General features: G+C 48.3%; 1 protein-coding gene across 2 annotated transcripts in view; it reads right to left on the reverse strand.

The window, feature by feature from the left end:
* GLS (glutaminase) overlaps nt 1-21,665 on the reverse strand; it is a 618,398-nt gene extending 596,733 nt beyond the window's left edge. Inside the window, exon 1 of one of the 2 annotated variants that reach the window (XM_069733841.1) lies at nt 21,263-21,665. In XM_069733841.1, coding sequence (XP_069589942.1) covers nt 21,263-21,543 — 281 coding nt within the window. In that variant the 5' untranslated portion in view covers nt 21,544-21,665. The remainder of the gene's footprint in view (nt 1-21,262) is intronic. The other variant, XM_069733840.1, reaches the window with a different exon arrangement.
* Nucleotides 21,666-22,147: the final 482 nt, after the last annotated feature.

The following is a 22,147-nucleotide window of genomic DNA, read 5'->3' on the forward strand; positions in this document are numbered from 1 at the left end:
CATAAAGCGCTACAAAGAAACTGGCTCACATGAGGACCGCCCCAGGAAAGGAAGACCAAGAGTCACCACTGCTTCTGAGGATAAGTTTATCCGAGTCACCAGCCTCAGAAATTGCAGGTTAACAGCAGCTCAGATTAGAGACCAGGTCAAAATGCCACACAGAGTTCTAGCAGTAGACACATCTCTACAACAACTGTTAAGAGGAGACTTTGTGCAGCAGGCCTTCTGTTGTGAATTCTGTTGTCGGGCTTTCTCCTGTGGTCGTGAATGGTACTTCGGCTGGTTCTGTCCATGGACTTCCTCTGGTGGCTGTGGGTGTTTCTGAGTCTCCTTCCACAGGTGACGAGGCTAAGTCGTTAGTGGGCTGCTCTATTTAACTCCACTTAGATCTTTGCCCCATGCCAGCTGTCTATGTTGTACTATTGGTCTAGTTCGCTCCTGGATCGTTCTGTTACCTGTTTACTCCAGCAGAAGCTAAGTTCCTCTTTGCTATTTTTTCTGTCCAGCTTGCTATTGTGAATATTGCCTTGCTTGCTGGAAGCTCTGGGACGCAGAGGGGAGCCTCCGCACCGTGAGTCGGTGCGGAAGGTTTTTTTCTCTGCACTCTCTGCGTGGCTTTTTGTAGGTTTTTGTGCTGACCGCAAAGTGACCTTTTCTATCCTCTGTCTGTCCAGTAAGTCGGGCCTCTCTTTGCTAAATCTATTTCATCTCTATGTTTGTGATTTCATCTTAACTCACAGTCATTATATGTGGGGGGCTGCCTTTTCCTTTGGGGAATTTCTCTGAGGCAAGATAGGCTTTATTTTCCTTTCTTAGGGCTAGCTAGTTCTGAGGCTGTAACGAGTTGCATAGGGAGCGTTAGGAGCAATCCACGGCTATTTCTAGGGTGTGTGATAGGATTAGGGATTGCGGTCAACAGAGTTTCCAGTTCCCAGAGCTTGTCCCGTGTTTTTGTAGCTATCAGATCTTTCCGGGTGCTCTTGATCATTAGGTCCATTATTGTCCTAACCACCAGGTCATAACAGCCTTCATGGTAAAATAGCTGCTAGGAAACCACTGCTAAGGACAGGCAACAAGCAGAAGAGACTTGTTTGGGCTAAAGAACACAAGGAATGGACATTAGACCAGTGGAAATCTGTGCTTTGGTCTGATGAGTCCAAATTTTAAATCTTTGGCTCCAACCACCGTGTCTTTGTGCAAAGCAGAAAAGGTGAACGGATGGACTCTACATGCCTGGTTCCCACCGTGAAGCATAGAGGAGGAGGTGTGTTTGTGTGGGGGTGCTTTGCTGGGGACACTGTTGGGGATTTATTCAAAATTGAAGGCATACTCAACCAGCATAGCTACCACAGCATCTTGCAGCAGCATGCTATGCCATCCGGTTTGCGTTTAGTTGGATCATCATTTATTTCTCAACAGGACAATGACCCCAAACACACCTCCAGGCTGTGTAAGGGCTCTCTGCTCAAGAAGGAGAGTGATGAGGTGCTACGCCAGATGACCTGGCCCCCACAATCACCAGACCTGAACCCAATCGAGATAGTTTGGGGTGAGCTGGACCGGAGAGTGAAGGCAAAAGGGCCAACAAGTGCTAAGCATCTCTGGGAACTCCAAGATTGTTGGAAGACCATTTACGGTGACTACCTCTTGAAGCTCATTAAGAGAAAGCCAAGATAGTGCAAAGCAGTCATCAAAGCAAAAGGTGGCTACTTTGAAGAACCTAGAATATAAGACATAACAAAAAAGTGTGAAACAACTGAAATTAAGTCTATAATTCCACGTGTGTTAATTCATAGTTTTGATGCTTTCAGTGTGAATTTACAATTTTCATAGTCATGAAAACACAGAAAAATCTTTAAATGAGAAGGTGTGTCCAAACTTTTGGTCTGTACTGTATAGGGTATCAGCGTACTCAGGACAAATTGGACAACAACTTTTGGGGTCCAATTTCTCCTGTTACCCTTAGGAAAATACAAACTGGGGGCTAAAAAATAATTTTTGTGAAAAAAAAGAATTTTTATTTTCACGGCTCTGCGTTATAAACTGTAGTGAAACACTTGGGGGTTCAAAGCTCTCACAACACATCTAGATAAATTCCTTAGGGGGTCTACTTTCCAAAATGGTGTCACTTGTTGGGGGTTTCAATGTTTAGGCACATCAGGGGCTATCCAAACGCGACATGGTGTCCCATCTCAATTAAAGTCAATTTTGTATTGAAAAGTCAAACGAAGCTCCTTCCCTTCCGAGCTCTGCCATGCGCCCCAACGGTAGTTTACCCCAACATATCGGGTATTGGCATACTCAGGACAAATTGCACAACAACTTTTGGTGTACAATTTCTTCTCTTACCCTTGGGAAAATAAAAATTGGGGGAAAAAAAGATCATTTGTGAAAAAGTGATTTTTTATTCCTATGGCTCTGCATTATAAACTAATGTGAAGCACTTGGAGGGTCAAAGTGCTCACCACACATCTAGATAAGTTCCTCAGGGGGTCTACTATCCAAAATGGTGTCACTTGTGGGGGTTTCAATGTTTAGACACATCAGGGGCTCTCCAAAACCCAACATGGCATCCCATCTCGATTCCAGTCAATTTTTCATTGAAAAGTCAAACAGCGCTCCTTCCCTTCCGAGCTCTCCCATGCGCCCAAAAAGTGGTTTACCCCCACATATGGGGTATCGGCGTACTCAGGACAAATTATACAATTTTTGGGATCCATTTTCGCCTGTTGCCCTTGTAGAATAAAACAAATTGGAGCTGAAGTAAATTGTTTGTGAAAAAAAGTTCAATGTTCATTTTTTTGTATTTTTTTTTTTTTAAACATCCCAAAAATTCCTGTGAAACACTTGAAGGGTTAATAAACTTCTTGAATGTGGTTTGAGAACCTTGAAGGGTGCAGTTTTTAGAATGGTGTCACACTTGGTTATTTTCTATCATATAGACCCCTCAAAATGACTGCAAATGTGATGTGGTCCCTAAAAAAATGGTGTTGTAAAAATAAGAAATTGCTGATCAACTTTTAACCCTTATACCTCTCTAACAAAAAAATTCTGGTTCCAAAATTGTGCTGATGTAAAGTAGACATGTGGGAAATGTTACTTATTAAGTATTTTGTGTGACATATCTCTGTGATTTAAGAGCATAAAAATTCAAAGTTTCCATTTTTTTTCACAAGTAAACGCAGGTAATATCAAATAAATTTTACCACTATCGTGAGTTACAATATACGAGAAAACAATGTCAGAATCACCAGGATCCGTTGAAGCATTCCAGAGTTATTACCTGATAAAGGGACAGTGGTCAGAATTGTAAAAATTGCCCCGGTCATTAAGGTGCAAACCACCCTTGGGGGTAAAGGGGTTAAGTTTTTCTTGTCTGTTTTTTTTTTCCCTTTTTATCTGTTCAATAGTTTTTCTCTCTTCATGTTATTTATGACCAATTCTGCTCTTTTCAGGGATCATTGTGTATATCCTATTGGTTTGTGTCCATCTCAGATTCTAGTTTGCATGTCATCTAGTTTGCATGTCATTCTTGGGATGAACAATTTATCTTTGTTCTTACTAATGCTCCTGATGGAATGTTATTAATAACACAGGCTCCATGAAATGAATGCTCTTCAAATATAAAATTTGTATCTTTTGGTTTTCTGTAGTGGGAGATAGGGTTGAGCGAAATGGGTCGTTCATTTTCAAAAGTCGCCGACTTTTGGCAAAGTCGGGTTTCATGAAACCCGATCCGACCCCTGTGCGGGGTCGGCCATGCGGTACGCGACTTTCGCGCCAAAGTCGCGTTTCAATGACGCGAAAAGCGCCATTTCTCAGCCAATGAAGGTAAACGCAGAGTGTGGGCAGCGTGATGACATAGGTCCTGGTCCCCACCATCTTAGAGAAGGGCATTGCAGTGATTGGCTTGCTGTCTGCGGCGTCACAGGGGCTATAAAGGGGAGTTCCCGCCGACCGCCATGTTACTGCTGCTGATCTGAGCTTAGGGAGAGGTTGCTGCCGCTTCGTCAGAAGCAGGGATAGCGTTAGGCAGGGTCTATTAACCACCAAACCGCTTGTGCTGTAGCGATTTCCACTGCCCAACACCACCTTCGGTGTGCAGGGACAGTGGAAGCTACATTTTTTTTTTTTTTTTCCCCCTCAGTGTTGTAGCTCATTGGGCTGCCCTAGAAGGCTCCCTGATAGCTGCATTGCTGTGTGTACGCCGCTGTGCAAACCAACTGCATTTTTCAAAGCACAAATCCTCTTGTTCCTTCCTTTCTGCACAGCTATCTTTTTTGTTTGTACACACTTTTTATTTAATTTGTGCATCAGTCCACTCCTTATTGCTGCCTGCCATACCTGGCTGAGATTACTGCAGGGAGATAGTAATTGAAGGACACTCCCTGTTTTTTTTTTTTTTTTTGTGGGAGATTAAGATTGACATTTCTGCTAGAGTGCCATCCCTGTGTGTGCCATCTCTCACTCAGTGGGCCATAGAAAGCCTATTTATTTTTTTGCTTGATTTGGGTTATAAAATCTACCTGAAAAAATCACTACATCAATCAGTGGGAGAAAAATATTGGCCTCAGGGCTTGTGTGCCACTCCTGACTCCTGTGTGCATCATCACTCACTCAGTGGGCCATAGAAAGCCCATTTTTTTATTTTTTTTTTGCTTTATTTGGGTTCTAAATTCTACCTGAAAAAAATCAATAAATCAATCAGTGGGAGATTAATATTGGCCTTTGGGCTTGGGTGCCAGTCCTAAGCGTGCCATCTCTCTCTCTCAGATAGTGGGCCATAGAAAGCCTATTTATTATTTTTTTTATTGGGTTTATAAATTTTCCCTGGAACCAAAAAAAAAAAAGTGGGAGATTAATATTGGCCTCTGGCCTTGTGTGCCAGTCCTGAGCGTGCCATCTCTCTCACAAATAGTGGGCCATAGAAAGCCTATTTATTTTTTTTTTTTTGTTTTATAAATTCTCCCTTAAAAAAAAAAGGGAGATTAATATTGGCCTTTGGGCTTGTGTGCCAGTCCTAAGCGTGCCATCTCTCTCTCTCTCTGATAGTGGGCCATAGAAAGCCTATTTATTATTTTTTTATTGGGTTTATAAATTTTCCCTGGAACAAAAAAAAAAAGTGGGAGATTAATATTGGCCTCTGGGCTTGTGTGCCACTCCTGACTCCTGTGTGCGTCATCTCTCACTCAGTGGGCCATAGAAAGCCTTTTTTTGTTTTATTTGTTTTCTAAATTCTCCCTGAAAAAATCATTTTATTTTATTTGGTTTCTAAATTCTTCCTGAAAAAATCATTGTATTCTATTATTTTTTTTTCCTAAAGTCTCCCTGAAAAAAAAAAAAAAAAAACAAATCAGTGGGAGATTAATATTGCCCTTTCTGCTTGTGTGCCAGTCTTGACTCCTGGGTGTGCCATCTCTCTCTCTCTCTCCAATTGTGGGCCATAGAAAGCCTATTATTTTTTTAGCTTGATTTGGGTTCCAAAATCTACCTGAAAAAAATCACTACATCAATCAGTGGGAGAAAAATATTGGCCTCTGGGCTTGTGTGCCACTCCTGACTCCTGTGTGCGTCATCTCTCACTCAGTGGGCCATAGAAAGCCTTTTTTTGTTTTATTTGTTTTCTAAATTCTCCATGAAAAAATCATTTTATTCTATTATTTTTTTTCCTAAAGTCTCCCTGAAAAAAAAAAAAATCAAATCAGTGGGAGATTAATATTTAAATTTGTGCTTCAGTGACAGTCCTGCGTGTGTGGCATCTCTCTCATTTGTTGCCACCAACAACAGAGTGTGTAACATTGTGCCTGATTTTCGTTGTGGTCTCACTCACCTGTAAAGGGGTAGCTAAATCATACTGAAGTTATAGCTCACCGTGTAATTTGTGTGACAGCAACAAATACCGTTAGCTTGTTTACGTTTTTAAAACAATGAGGAAGTATGGTGGAAGAGGTCGTGGCCGGGGGCGTTCATTGTCAGCTGGTAATGAGGGTAGTGGTAGTGGTGGAGCATCAGCTGGTCGTGGGAAAAAAAATATTGCACCTAAGTCTGGAGCTGTGGAGCCAGGTTCGTCGTCTGGCTACACAAGGCCTCGAACGCTCCCTTTTCTGGGAGTAGGAAAACCGCTTTTAAAGCCGGAGCAGCAAGAGCAAGTTTTGGCTTATCTTGCTGACTCAGCCTCTAGCTCTTTTGCCTCCTCTCGTGAAACTGGTAAATGTCAAAGCAGCGCGTCGTTAGTGGATGTTCACGGTCAGGGACAAGTCGCTTCCTTGTCCTCTTCAGCAAAAACAACAACAGAGAAGAATGCAGCAGGCGACACAACGGGTTACTCCATGGAGCTCTTTACACATACCGTCCCTGGCTTAGAAAGTGAAGCAGTTAACAGGCCATGCCCATTACAAGTTGAATCTGACATGGAGTGCACTGATGCACAGCCACAGCCAGACTACTATGCTGGTCCTTTGACTCAGACCACAACATTGCCCTCGCAGGGTAATGATCAAGAATCAGACCCTGATGAGACTATGTTGCCCCATCACGAACGCTATACCACCGACCGACACGGTGACACAGACGAAGTTGCACACGAGCTACAAGAAGAGGTAATAGATGACCCAGTTCTTGACCCCGATTGGCAGCCATTGGGGGAACAGGGTGCAGGCGGCAGCAGTTCTGAAGCGGAGGAGGAGGGGCCGCAGCAGGAATCAACATCGCAACAGGTTCTATCTGCCGGGCCCGTATCTTGCCCAAAACGCGTGGCAAAGCCAAAACCTGTTGGAGGACAGCGTGGCCATCCGGTTAAAGCTCAGTCTGCAATGCCTGAAAAGGTATCCGATGCTAGAAAGAGTGCAGTCTGGCATTTTTTTTAAACATCCAATTGATCAGCGCAAAGTCATCTGTCAAAAATGTTCAACTACCTTAAGCAGAGGACAGAATCTGAAAAGTCTCAATACAAGTTGCATGCATAGACATTTAACCACCATGCATTTGCAAGCCTGGACTAACTACCAAACGTCCCTTAAGGTTGTAGCACCCTCGGCCAATGAAGCTAGTCAGCAACGCAACATCCCTTCCGGCAGTGTAGGGCCACCATTTTCCGCACCACCTGCAGTATCTGTGCAGGTTTCTTTGCCAGGCCAAAGCAGTCAGGGTCAGGGAATCACCAGTTTCGTAGTAGGAAACACTGCATCTAGGGCACCGGCGGCAACAATACCATCTCCCACCGTCTCTCAGTCTGCCATGTCCACCGGCACCCCCGCTAGTTCCACGATCTCCAGCTCTCCAGTCCAGCTCACCCTACATGAGACTATGGTTAGAAAAAGGAAGTACTTAGCCTCGCATCCGCGTACACAGGGTTTGAACGCACACATAGCTAGACTAATCTCGTTAGAGATGATGCCCTACCGGTTAGTTGAAAGCGAAGCTTTCAAAGCCCTGATGGACTATGCTGTACCACGCTACGAGCTACCCAGTCGACACCTTTTTTCCAGAAAAGCCATCCCAGCCCTCCACCAGCATGTTAAAGAGCGCATCATCCATGCACTCAGGCAATCTGTGAGCACAAAGGTGCACCTGACAACAGATGCATGGACCAGTAGGCATGGCCAGGGACGTTACGTGTCCATCACGGCACACTGGATAAATGTGGTGGATGCAGGGTCCACAGGGGACAGCAAGTTTGGGACAGTTCTGCCTAGCCAACGGTCTAGGAAACAGTTGGCTGTAGCCGTTCGCACCCCCTCCTCCTCCTCTTCGTCCTCCTGCAGAAGCGAGAGCTCGTCCACAGACCACAGTCGCACAACCACTCCATCCGCAGCTGCCACTGTTGCACACCAGGTCTCCCATTATGGGGCAGCTACTGGCAAACGTCAGCAGGCTTTATTGGCTATGAAGTGTTTGGGCGACAACAGACACACCGCGGAAGTTCTGTCCGAGTTCTTGCAGAAAGAAACGCAGTCGTGGCTGGGCACTGTAGATCTTGAGGCAGGCAAGGTAGGGAGTGATAACGGAAGGAATTTCATGGCTGCCATCTCCCTTTCCCAACTGAAACACATTCCTTGCCTGGCTCACACCTTAAACCTGGTGGTGCAGTGCTTCCTGAAAAGTTATCCGGGGTTATCCGACCTGCTCCTCAAAGTGCGTGGACTTTGCTCACATATCCGCCGTTCGCCCGTACACTCCAGCCGTATGCAGACCTATCAGCGTTCTTTGAACCTTCCCCAGCATCGCCTAATCATAGACTTTGCAACAAGGTGGAACTCAACACTGCACATGCTTCAGAGACTGTGCGAACAGAGGCGGGCTGTTATGTTTTTGTGGGAGGATACACATACACGGGCAGGCAGTAGGATGGCAGACATGGAGTTGTCAGGTGTGCAGTGGTCGAAGATTCAAGACATGTGTCAAGTCCTTCAGTGTTTTGAGGAATGCACACGGCTGGTTAGTGCAGACAACGCCATAATAAGCATGAGCATCCCCCTAATGCGTCTGCTGATGCAAAGTTTGACGCACATAAACGATCAGGCGTCTGCAGCTGAGGAAGAGGAAAGCCTTGATGACAGTCAGCCATTGTCTGGCCAGGGCAGTGTACAGGACGAGTTAGCGGGCGAAGAGGAGGAGGAGGACGAGGAGGATGATGGGGATGATTATATTTTTAATGAGGAAGCTTTTCCGGGGCCACTGGAAATTGGTGGCGCGGCAAGGCCGGGTTCTGGTTTTTGGAGGGACACAAGTGACGTGGATTTGCCTGGAACTGCCCCTCAACCAAGCACAACCGCAGATTTGAGAACTGGAACTTTGGCCCACATGGCGGATTATGCCTTACGTATCCTCAAAAGGGACACACGCATAACTAAAATGATGAACGATGACGATTACTGGTTGGCCTGCCTCCTTGATCCTCACTATAAAGGCAAATTGCAAAATATAATGCCACATGAGAACTTGGAACTAATATTAGCAACCAAACAATCAACTCTTGTTGACCGTTTGCTTCTGGCATTCCCTGCACACAGCGCCCGTGATCGTTCTCACACGAGCTGCAGGGGCCAGCAGACCAGAGGAGTTAGAGGGGCAGAAATCAGAAGTGGCGTTGGCCAGAGGGGTTTTCTGACCAGGTTGTGGAGTGATTTTGCTATGACCGCAGACAGGACAGGTACTGCAGCATCAATTCAAAGTGACAGGAGACAACATTTGTCCAGTATGGTTACAAACTATTTTTCATCCCTTATCGATGTTCTCCCTCAACCGTCATTCCCATTTGATTACTGGGCATCAAAATTAGAAACCTGGCCAGAATTGGCAGAATATGTATTGCAGGAGCTTGCTTGCCCGGCAGCTAGTGTCCTATCAGAAAGAGTATTCAGTGCTGCAGGTTCAATACTAACAGAAAAAAGGACTCGTCTGGCTACCCAAAATGTAGATGATCTAACCTTCATTAAAATGAACCACAACTGGATTTCGAAATCTTTTGCCCCACCTTGCCCAGCTGACACCTAGCTTTCCTATGAAAAGGTCTTGCCTGTGGACTATTCTGAATGCCTTTTCCAATCTCGTAATTTTCTGCACCTGATTGTCCAGCATACGACATGTTTACACCTCACTAAATGGCCAAACTCCCCACACGGGGCCGTGGTATCGACACTTGGCGACAGCACCCGTGAGAGTGCTGTTTGTCTGAAGAGGTGGGTGTGCCCGCTTTTGGTCGACGGCACTGCCACTGGGTCCCTCCTAGTACAATAAAGTGTCTCTGGCGGTGGTGGTGCGCACCCAACGTCAGACACACCGTTGTAATATGAGGGGCCCTGGGCCTGTACCGCCGGCCACAAGACAGTTCCCCCCCCCCCCCAGCTCAAACAGTGCTCTACCACTTGCAAAATTATCTCACAGCTCCACCAATGTTTAGTCTATGCGCTGACATCCTTCAATGCCTGCCACTGACAATACCATTGTATTGACATTTTTGTTATGTTAGGCCTTCGAAGCCTGTCTGCGGTCACTCCTTCCACTAGGCCTCCACTGACCACACCACTGCTGCCCGTGTACCCCTGGAACCAATTTAAAATTGCCTACAGCCTGCCCAATTTTTTTATTTTAGGCCTTCGATGCCTGTCTGCGGTCACTCCTTCCACTAGGCCTCCACTGACCACACCACTGCTGCCCGTGTACCCCTGGAACCAATTTAAAATTGCCTACAGCCATGTGTTATTATTTTAGGCCTTCGATGCCTGTCTGCGGTCACTCCTTCCACTAGGCCTCCACTGACCACACCACTGCTGCCCGTGTACCCCTGGAACCAATTTAAAATTGCCTACAGCCATGTGTTATTATTTTAGGCCTTCGATGCCTGTCTGCGGTCACTCCTTCCACTAGGCCTCCACTGACCACACCACTGCTGCCCGTGTACCCCTGGAACCAATTTAAAATTGCCTACAGCCATGTGTTATTATTTTAGGCCTTCGATGCCTGTCTGCGGTCACTCCTTCCACTAGTCCTCCACTGACCACACCACTGCTGCCCGTGTTCCCCTGGAACCAACATCAGAAAATATAAAAATAAGTATTTTGCTTATAAAAAAGAAAATACTGGAGAGATATCAAATGCAGACATTTTAACATTAAAAACAAACACATACAACAAAAATCTGGTACAGTACTAAAAATGGCCACCAGCTACAATAACTTTCTCCTGCAAGTAGTTAACTGAAAGGTTTTTTCAATTTAAAACACAGATATGGCATCCACCGAGTGTTGTCCTGTCGCGTCTTCTTTATATTATTGTCAAGAAGATGCAAAACAATGAAAATAATAAAATCATTATTTACCAAAAAAATAGAGTAAGTCAAAACCACATTGCAAATAAACATTCATTACAAATAAAGAAGCAGGGCGCGTCCGAGGGTGAGTATATACCTAATAAGAATATAATCACCCTCGGACGCGCCCTGCTTCTTTCCGACAGCCTTCCTTCCTAAGAATCAGCCCTTCCGTGGTGTAGAGAGAGGGTTTGTTACACTCCAAGGTGTTCCCCAGGTTGCCTTTCCTGAGCTTCGATCTTCATGCTCTCGTTTAGTAGTTGTCGGAAAGTAGGCTGCATTAGGCCTACAAATTGGGTATGGGGTGGAGAGAGATGGTGTGTTACACTCCAAGGTGTTCTCCAGGTTGCCTTTCCTGAGCTTCGATCTTCCGGCTCTCGTTTAGTAGTTGTTGGAAACTACGCTGCATTAGGCCTACAAATTGGGTATGGGGTGTAGAGAGATGGTGTGTTCCACTCCAAGGTGTTCCCCAGGTTTCCTCGCCAATGCTTCGATCTTCATGCTCTCGTTTAGTAGTTGTTGGAAACTACGCTGCATTAGGCCTACAAATTGGGTATGGGGTGTAGAGAGATGGTGTGTTCCACTCCAAGGTGTTCCCCAGGTTTCCTCGCCAATGCTTCGATCTTCATGCTCTCGTTTAGTAGTTGTTGGAAACTACGCTGCATTAGGCCTACAAATTGGGTATGGGGTGTAGAGAGATGGTGTGTTCCACTCCAAGGTGTTCCCCAGGTTTCCTCGCCAATGCTTCGATCATCATGCTCTCGTTTAGTAGTTGTTGGAAACTACGCTGCATTAGGCCTACAAATTGGGTATGGGGTGTAGAGAGATGGTGTGTTCCACTCCAAGGTGTTCTCCAGGTTGCCTTTCCTGAGCTTCGATCTTCCGGCTCTCGTTTAGTAGTTCTTGGAAACTACACTGCATTAGGCCTACAAATTGGGTATGGGGTGTAGAGAGATGGTGTGTTCCACTCCAAGGTGTTCTCCAGGTTGCCTTTCCTGAGCTTCGATCTTCCGGCTCTCGTTTAGTAGTTCTTGGAAACTACACTGCATTAGGCCTACAAATTGGGTATGGGGTGTAGAGAGATGGTGTGTTCCACTCCAAGGTGTTCTCCAGGTTGCCTTTCCTGAGCTTCGATCTTCCGGCTCTCGTTTAGTAGTTCTTGGAAACTACACTGCATTAGGCCTACAAATTGGGTATGGGGTGTAGAGAGATGGTGTGTTCCACTCCAAGGTGTTCTCCAGGTTGCCTTTCCTGAGCTTCGATCTTCCGGCTCTCGTTTAGTAGTTCTTGGAAACTACACTGCATTAGGCCTACAAATTGGGTATGGGGTGTAGAGAGATGGTGTGTTCCACTCCAAGGTGTTCCCCAGGTTGCCTTTCCTGAGCTTCAATCTTCCGGCTCTCGTTTAGTAGTTGTTGGAAACTACGCTGCATTAGGCCTACAAATTGGGTATGGGGTGTAGAGAGATGGTGTGTTCCACTCCAAGGTGTTCTCCAGGTTGCCTTTCCTGAGCTTCGATCTTCCGGCTCTCGTTTAGTAGTTGTTGGAAACTACGCTGCATTAGGCCTACAAATTGGGTATGGGGTGTAGAGAGATGGTGTGTTCCACTCCAAGGTGTTCCCCAGGTTTCCTCGCCAATGCTTCGATCATCATGCTCTCGTTTAGTAGTTGTTGGAAACTACGCTGCATTAGGCCTACAAATTGGGTATGGGGTGTAGAGAGATGGTGTGTTCCACTCCAAGGTGTTCTCCAGGTTGCCTTTCCTGAACTTCTATCTTCAGGCTCTCATTAAATTGTGGTTAAACGGAACAACTGCATTTGGCGTACTAGTTGGTTTGGGGCCTACTATCGGTGTCTGCCACTCCTTGCTGTTCTCCTCCACTGAACAAAGCTGTGCCGCCTGTTTACTACTGTTGCCAATTTTGAACTGCATTTCGACTACTTACTGATTTGGGCCTACTCTCTGTGTCAGCCTCTCATTCCAGTTGTCCTCCACTGCAATGCCCCCTGGTTATTCCTGTGTTACCAATTTTGAACTGCATTTATCCCACTTTATTCTTTGGGCCTATATCTGTGTTTCCTCCTCATCCTGCCCATTGCCCAGCCAGTGATAGATGAGTCTGCTGGTACATTGACCCATAACGCAACATTTCCCGTGCACGCTACACTGCAAGATTGTGACCCTGCTGAAAGTCAGGTCCCCCTTCCCGCATACCATACCACCTTACACGGGGACAAAGAGGAAGGTGCAGATGAAAGTGCAGGTTCCTTCATCAGGTGGGGGGAGGAATACTAGTTGGCGACGTCACTGGCACAGGGCCTCTCATAGTACGCAAAAGTGTTGCTGCCGGTGGGAGGCGCCCCCGCCGTGCAAACACACCGCTGTACTTTGAGGGGCCCTGTGCCAGTGCCAATGCCAACGAGTAGGCCCCCCCTGCTTGCTCAGGTTCACAGCACTTGCAAAGTTGAAATACTTACCGCTCCCTGCTCCACTGCCGTGACGTGGTCCAGATTTCCTGGGCCCACTAATTACTTGAACCAGCCCTACCCACCATAACTTTAGCCAAATGAACCCCAATTTCAAATGCCTTCCAATTATTATAAGGTAAATTGCGCTTGACAAGCTTCATTAAGAAGAATGGATGGTTTTGACATTAAAATGGGCACTCTAGGTGTTTTCCTGGCCCCCACTCACTGCCGACTATGCTGCCCTATTGACTTGCATTGGGTTTCGTGTTTCGGTCGATCCCGACTTTACGTCATAATCGGCCGATTTCACTCGACCCGACTTTTGAGATAGTCGGGTTTCGCGAAACCCGGCTCGACTCTAAAAAGGTCAAGGTCGCTCAACTCTACTGGGAGATGGTAATAGATTTCATATATACTGTAGATGGTCCATTAATGAGGTGTGAAGGCATTAGATTTTGTCCAACATTAGAACATGTGTGAATTTTAGATTCAGTTCATGGTTATTAATTTAAGTATTGAAATTATCTACTCCCTACATAGTACCTTTCCAAATCATAATCAGGTCATCTATATAACATCCATAGAATTCAATTCTATCCGAAATTATCACTGAACAAATATTTTCCTTCCCAAACTGCTACCACTATATTTGCCAGCAAGGGCATTTTCCCCACATGCTAACTCCCGAAGTTTATAAAAAAAAAAAAATTGTCAAATGAAAAATAATTGCGCGTCAATAGAAAAGAAACCACTGAATTGATGAAAAATTGAATCTCAATCTTGTAGGTACTAAATTTAAAAAAAATAAATAAAAATATTTAAGACTGGAAACTGCAACATTATTTGGAATGGATGGATATACAGTAGATTAACCCCTTCACCCCAAAGCCCGTTTCACCTTCTGACCAGGCCAATTGTTTCAATTCTGACCACAGATCATAACTTTGGAACGCTTTAGTGGATCCCACTGATTGAGACTGTTTTTTCTTGACTAATTGTACTGCATGATCGTGGTAAAATTTGCTTGATATGATCTGTTTATTTGTGAACAAAAAAAAAAATTAAAATAAAAAATTATATTATAAGAGCTTATAAAACAACATTTCCCACATGTCTAATTTACATAAGCACAATTTTTTGAACTTCTTTTTTTTGTTAGGAAATGATTAGGGCTAAACGTTGGTAAGCGGTTTCTCATTTAGAAAGAAACACAAAAATTACAATTTTTTTTTTTTTATTATTAGCGACCACATCACTTTGAGCGCCCCATATGATAGAAATACCCAAAGGTGGCATCAGTCTAAAAACTGCACCCCTTAAGGTGCTCAAACCCATACTCAAGAAGTTTATTAACCATTCAGGTGCGTCACAGAAATTAATGGAATGTGGAAGAAAAAAAATAAACAATAGTTTTTTGCCTTGTTTTTTATGTACCGTATATACTCGAGTATAAGCCGACTCGAGTATAAGCCGACCCCCCTAATTTTGCCACAAAAAACTGGGAAAACGTATTGACTCGAGTATAAGCCTAGGGTGGAAATGCAGCATTTACCGGTGAATTTCAAAAACAAAAATAGATCATTATTTCCCCATAGCTGTGCCATATAGTGCTCTGCACCGTTCATTATTTCCCCATAGCTGTGCCATATAGTGCTCTGCACCGTTCATTATTGCCCCATAGCTGTGCCATATAGTGCTCTGCACCGTTCATTATTGCCCCATAGCTGTGCCATATAGTGCTCTGCACCGTTCATTATTGCCCCATAGCTGTGCCATATAGTGCTCTGCACCGTTCATTATTGCCCCATAGCTGTGCCATATAGTGCTCTGCACCATTCATTATTGCCCCATAGCTGTGCCATATAGTGCTCTGCACCGTTCATATTTCCCCATATCTGTGCCCCATATAGTGCTCTGCACCGTTCATATTTCCCCATATCTGTGCCCCATATAGTGCTCTGCACCGTTCATATTTCCCCATATCTGTGCCCTATATGCTCTGCACCGTTCATATTTCCTCATAGCTGTGCCCCATACAGTGCTCTGCACCGTTCATATTTCCCCATAGGTGCTCCGTATAAATCTGTGCTGCTGCTGCAATAAAAAAAAAAAAAAAAACACATACTCACCTTTCTTGCTTGCAGCTCCCAGCGTCCGGTCCCGGCGTGTCTCCGCACTGACTGATCAGGCAGAGGGCGCCGCGCACACTATATGCGTCATCGGGCCCTCTGACCTGCACAGTCAGAGCGGAGCGACGCCGGGAAGATGGAGCGGCGCCCGGCGGCTGGAACGCGGACAGGTGAATATTGCATACTTACCTGGTCCCGGCGTCCGGCTCCTTCTCCCGCACAGCTGGTCTTCGGTGCCGCAGCTTCTTCCTCTTTCATCGGTCACCGTTACCGCTGATTAGAGAAATGAATAGGCGGCTCCACCCCTATGGGAGGTGGAGCCGCCTATTCATTTCTCTAATGAGCGGTCCCACGTGACCGCTGAAGAGGGGAAGAAGCTGCAGCACAGAAGACCGTGGGACAGGCGGGGAGCACCAGGATCGCTGGAAGCAGGTATGCCTCAGCGCCCTCTCCCCCTCACCCGCCGACCCTGCCACCCACCTTGACTCGAGTATAAGCCGAGAGGGGCACTTTCAGCCCAAAAATTTGGGCTGAAACTCTCGGCTTATACTCGAGTATATACAGTATTTGTTTTTATGGTGTTCACTAAAGGGGTTATCTAGTAGGACAGTTTCATAGGTCGGGTCGTTGTGGATGAGGAGATACCAAATACGTAGTTTTATTAGCATACTAGCTGTACTACCCGGCTTTGCCCGGGTTAACTGCTGTTAGCAAAATAGAATGTGTTAACAAAAATTTATTATGCACACAAAAAACACAAAACAAATAGATAAAAATGTAATTATTAAAAGGCAAAAACTAAGCTAAAAGAGGCATTTTACAACATATATTTCAACACCAGAGATATTCCAAACAGATTTAACTAAATTGGCCAAGTAATGTGAAGTAATCTTCTACTACTTATTCGAGAGCCTTTTGATAAACGACATTCTTAGTTTTTCCTTCAGGTGCAAATACAAAAAGATTTTTGGCTGTTCCAACTCTTGAACAGGCCACATAAAGTTGACCATGAGAAAAGCATGGAGATTGTAAATCAATTCCAACTACGGTACTATCAAGGACTGTCCCTGAGCCTTGTTGATGGACACAGCAAATGCCAGTCGAACAGGAAACTGGAGGTGTTTAAAATCAAAAGGCAAATCAGATGGAATGAGAGGAATTGTTGGATTGAAAACATCTTCTCCTGTGGCACATCCTGTCAAAATGGTTGCCTCAATTACATGTGGAAACAGGTTCTTAATCAAGAGTCTTGTTCCATTACACAGCTTTGGTGGATCCAAATTTCTCAATAGCAGAATTGGTGCTCCAGGTTTTAGAAAGAGGTTGTGACCTCAAAACCCAAAAGTCATTATCTCAGTAAATTAGAATAATTAACCAAAAAAAAACACCTGCAAAGTCTTCCTAAGATTTAAAATTGTCCCATAGTCTGTTTCAGTAGGCTCCACAATCATGGGGAAGACTGCTGACTTGACAAATGTCCAGAAGGCAGTCACTAATACATTCCACAATGAGGGGAAGCCACAAAAGGTCATTGCTAAAGATCTTGGCTGTTCAGAATGCAGTATCCAAGCATATTAATGGGAAGCTGAGTGGAAGGAAAGAGTGGTAGAAAAAGGTGCACAAGTAACCGGGATAACTGCAGCCGTGAAAGGACTGTTAAGAATATGCCATTCAAAAATTTAGGGGAGACTCACAAGGAGTGGACTGCTGCTGGAGTGATTGCTTCAAGAGCCACCACACACAGATGTATCCAGGACACAGGCTACATGTGTCACATTCCTTGTGTCAAGCCACTCATGACCAATAGACAACGCCAGAAGCGTCTTACCTTGACCAAAGAGAAAAAGAACTGGACTGTTGCTCAGTGGTCAAAGGTGTTGTTTTCAGATGAAAGTAAACTTTGCAGTGCATTTGGAAATCAAGGTCTGGAGGAAGAGTGGAGACACACACAATCCAAGCTGCTTGAGGTCTAGTGTGAAGTTTCCACAATCAGTGATGGTTTGGGGAGCCATGTCATCTGCTGGTGTAAGGGTGCCGTCTCACAGTGGCACTTTGGTCGCTACGACAGCACGATCCGTGACGCTCCAGCATCGCTCCAATGTCGTAGACTGTTGTCACACTTTGCAATGCACGACGCTGGAGCGATAACTTCATGACGTATTTGCGATGTAGAAGCTGTTGGTTACTATGCGCACATCGTATACAATATCGTGCACACCTTTGTTACACCATGCGATCATGCGGCCACAGCGGGACACTAGACGACGAAAGAAAGTTTCAAATGATCTGCTACGACATACGATTCTCAGCGGGGTCCCTGATCGCAGGAGCGTGTCAGACACAGCGAGATCGTAAGGATATCGCTGGAACGTCAGGAATCGTGCCGTCGTAGCGATCAAAATGCCACTGTGACAGTACCCTTACTCCACTGTGTTTTATCAAGACCAAAGTCAGCACAGCCGTCTAGCAGGACTTCATGATTCCCTCTGCGGACAAGCTTTTTGGAGATGGAAACTTAATTTTCCAGCAGGACTTGGCACCTGTCCACACTGCCAGAACTACCAATACCTGGTTTAAATACAATAGTATCAGTGTGCTTGTTTGGCCAGCAAACTCACCTGACCTTAACCCCATAGAGAATCTATGGGGTATTGTGAAGAGGAAGATGAGACACACCAGACTCAACAATGGAGACAAGATGAAAGCTGCTATCAAAGCAACCTTGACTTTCATAACACCTCAGCAGTGCCACAGGCTGATCGCCTCCATGCCACGCCGCATTGATGCAGTAATTGATGCAAAAGGAGCCACAACCAAGTATTGAGTGTATTTAAGTGACGATGCCCGGAGCACAGGACATTCTCTGGGCCCAGGACACAGCCGATGCCCGAAGCACAGGACGTTTTCTGGGCCCAGGACACAGCTGATGCCCGGAGCACAGGGCGCTCCCAGGGCCAAGGACAACCGATGCCCGGAGCCCAGGACACAGTCGCTGCCTGGCGCTCAGGACGTTCACGGGGTAAAGGACCGAGCCAGGGCCTGTGGCTCAGGACGTTCCCGGGGCCCAGGACACAGCAGATGCCCAGAGCTTACCATGCTCCCGAGGCCAAGGACACAGCCGATGCCTGGAGCTCAGGACGTTCCCAGGGCCTAGGACACAGCCAGTATCCGGAGCTCAGGACGTTCCCGTGACCCAGGACACAGCCGATGCCCGGAGCACAATACGCTCTCTAGGCCCAGGACACAGCCGATGCTCCTGGGGCCAAGGACACAGCCGATGCCCGGAGCCAAGGACACAGCCGTTGCCTGGAGCTCAGGACGTTCCCGGGGCCCAGGCCACAGTGACTGTGGCACAGTCGTTGCCTGGAGCGCAGGACGTTCCCGGGGCCCAGGCCACAGTGACTGTGGCACAGTCGTTGCCTGGAGCGCAGGACGTTCCCGGGGCCCAGGCCACAGTGACTGTGGCACAGTCGTTGCCTGGAGCGCAGGACGTTCCCGGGGCCCAGGCCACAGTGACTGTGGCACAGTCGTTGCCTGGAGCGCAGGACGTTCCCGGGGCCCAGGCCACAGTGACTGTGGCACAGTCGTTGCCTGGAGCGCAGGACGTTCCCGGGGCCCAGGCCACAGTGACTGTGGCACAGTCGTTGCCTGGAGCGCAGGACGTTCCCGGGGCCCAGGCCACAGTGACTGTGGCACAGTCGTTGCCTGGAGCGCAGGACGTTCCCGGGGCCCAGGCCACAGTGACTGTGGCACAGTCGTTGCCTGGAGCGCAGGACGTTCCCGAGGTCAAGGACAGAGCCAGGGCCCGTGGCTCAGGACGTTCCCGGAGCCCAGGAAACAGCCGCTGCCTGCACCTTAAGACGCTCCCGGGGTCAAGGATAGAGCCAGTGCACGTGGCTCAGGACATTCCCGGGGCACAGGACACCATCGTTGCCTGGAGCTCAGGACATTGCTGGAGCTCAGGACACAGTCGCTGCCTGTAGTTTTGGACGCTCCCGGGGTCAAGGACAGAGCCAGTGCCCGTGGCTCAGGACATTCTCGGGGTCCAGGACAGTCGCAGCCTGTAGCTTAGGACGCTCCCGGGGTCAAGGATAGAGCCAGTGCCCGTGGCTCAGGACATTCTCGGGGTCCAGGACAGTCGCAGCCTGTAGCTTAGGACGCTCCCGGGGTCAAGGATAGAGCCAGTGCCCGTGGCTCAGGACATTCTCGGGGTCCAGGACAGTCGCAGCCTGTAGCTTAGGATGCTCCCGGGGTCAAGGACAGAGCCAGTGCCCGTGGCTCAGGACATTCTCGGGGCCCAGGACACAGTCGCAGCCTGTAGCTTAGGATGCTCCCGGGGTCAAGGACAGAGCCAGTGCCCGTGGCTCAGGACATTCTCGGGGTCCAGGACAGTCGCAGCCTGTAGCTTAGGACGCTCCCGGGGTCAAGGATAGAGCCAGTGCCCGTGGCTCAGGACATTCTCGGGGCCCAGGACACAGTCGCAGCCTGTAGCTTAGGATGCTCCCGGGGTCAAGGATAGAGCCAGTGCCCGTGGCTCAGGACATTCTCGGGGTCCAGGACAGTCGCAGCCTGTAGCTTAGGATGCTCCCGGGGTCAAGGACAGAGCCAGTGCCCGTGGCTCAGGACATTCTCGGGGTCCAGGACAGTCGCAGCCTGTAGCTTAGGACGCTCCCGGGGTCAAGGATAGAGCCAGTGCCCGTGGCTCAGGACGTTCCCGGGGCCCAGGACACAGTTGCAGCCTGTAGCTTAGGACGCTCCCGGGGTCAAGGACAGAGCCAGTGCCCGTGGCTCAGGACATTCTCGGGGTCCAGGACAGTCGCAGCCTGTAGCTTAGGATGCTCCCGGGGTCAAGGATAGAGCCAGTGCCCGTGGCTCAGGACATTCTCGGGGTCCAGGACAGTCGCAGCCTGTAGCTTAGGATGCCCCCGGGGTCAAGGACAGAGCCAGTGCCTGTGGCTCAGGACATTCTCGGGGTCCAGGACAGTCGCAGCCTGTAGCTTAGGATGCTCCCGGGGTCAAGGATAGAGCCAGTGCCTGTGGCTCAGGACATTCTCGGGGTCCAGGACAGTCGCAGCCTGAAGCTTAGGATGCTCCCGGGGTCAAGGACAGAGCCAGTGCCCGTGGCTCAGGACATTCTCGGGGTCCAGGACAGTCGCAGCCTGTAGCTTAGGACGCTCCCGGGGTCAAGGACAGAGCCAGTGCCCGTGGCTCAGGACGTTCCCGGGGCCCAGGACACAGTCGCAGCCTGTAGCTTAGGACGCTCCCGGGGTCAAGGACAGAGCCAGTGCCCGTGGCTCAGGACGTTCCCGGGGCCCAGGACACAGTCGCAGCCTGTAGCTTAGGACGCTCCCGGGGTCAAGGACAGAGCCAGTGCCCGTGGCTCAGGACATTCTCGGGGTCCAGGACAGTTGCTGCCTGTACCTTAGGACCCTCCTGGGTCAAGGACAGAGCCAGTGCCTGTGGCTCAGGACGTTCCCGGGGCCCAGGAAATAGCCGCTGCCTGTGGCTTAGGACGCTCCTGGGGTCAAGGACAGAGCCAGTGCCCGTGGCTCAGGATGCTCATGGGGCACAGGACGCAGCCAGCGCCACGTATGCTGTGGGGCAGTCAGGACGCTGCCGGGGGGGCTCAGGACACATCACTCTGGACCAGTCTGCATTAAGTGACCTGCAACCAGGAGCAGAGGTCAGAGGTGAGCGCAGATCAATAGCGCATCCCTGATGACAGAGGCCCCAGCCTTCCATGTGCACAGCCTGATACACGCCCTCATACAGACACATTACACAGTGATGCCCACTGCACGCCCACCATGTACCCCACCCTCCAGGAATGACGTGGTGACGCCGTGGTACTTACTTGTCATCCTGGTCAGGACTCGCCCCGGGCTCGGCCGTGCTCGGCTCTGGCGCCACTTGCTCGGCGCCTTTCTGCTCAGCGGAGTCCTCGGGTTTGGAGCAGAAGCCCCTGGCTCGGGATAACGGAGTCACCCACAACCTTCCGGCTCTACTGCTGCCGTCTGCGCCATAGCCGGAGCGTCCTCTGCTGCCGGCGCTCACTCTTACTGCGCATGTTCTCCAGAGATGCCGGCCGTCCAGAATCACACGTCTCATCACTAGCGATCTTCCAAAGCGGATCATAATGGTGGTGTGCGGCCGGTCCTCCGCGCCCGGTACACGGTGCAGGAGCCGCTGTGTACAATCCGCTGTGTTTGCAGGCGGAGGAAAGCTGAGGCGCCGTCCTGATTGGTGATCGTCAGCAGCTGTCACCTGCGAGTGTCAGGATTGGCGGCACAAGGAGCGGCCGGGCGGGGATTACTGCGGCTCTGCCCTGGACTGGCAGGAAGCTGGCCGGGGGTGGCAGCGGCTTCTGCTCATGCTGGAGGGGCTTCTGCCCAGGCCGGAGGGGCTTCTGCCCAGGCCGGAGGGGCTTCTGCTCATGCTGGAGGGGCTTCTGCCCAGGCTGGAGGGGCTTCCCTGTTCGGCCCCTGTCTTATTCCTAAAATGGATTTTCTTTTTGTACAGGATTAATAATAACAAGGAGAAATAATCACAATAATAAACCACGCAGCAGGATACCAGGAGGGGACCACAGCTAAGCGACTACAAGGCTGAACTTGGTTTCTTATTCGCCCTTTTTTTTATTTTCTGTTTTTTATAGGTTTAACAACAAAAAAATAATCATCTCAATAATAACACACAATGCAGTGAGGAGCCCTGATATGAATACACTTAAAAATAGCTA

This window comes from Ranitomeya imitator, chromosome 7, assembly GCF_032444005.1.
Source record: "Ranitomeya imitator isolate aRanImi1 chromosome 7, aRanImi1.pri, whole genome shotgun sequence".
NCBI classification, from domain to species: domain Eukaryota; kingdom Metazoa; phylum Chordata; class Amphibia; order Anura; family Dendrobatidae; genus Ranitomeya; species Ranitomeya imitator.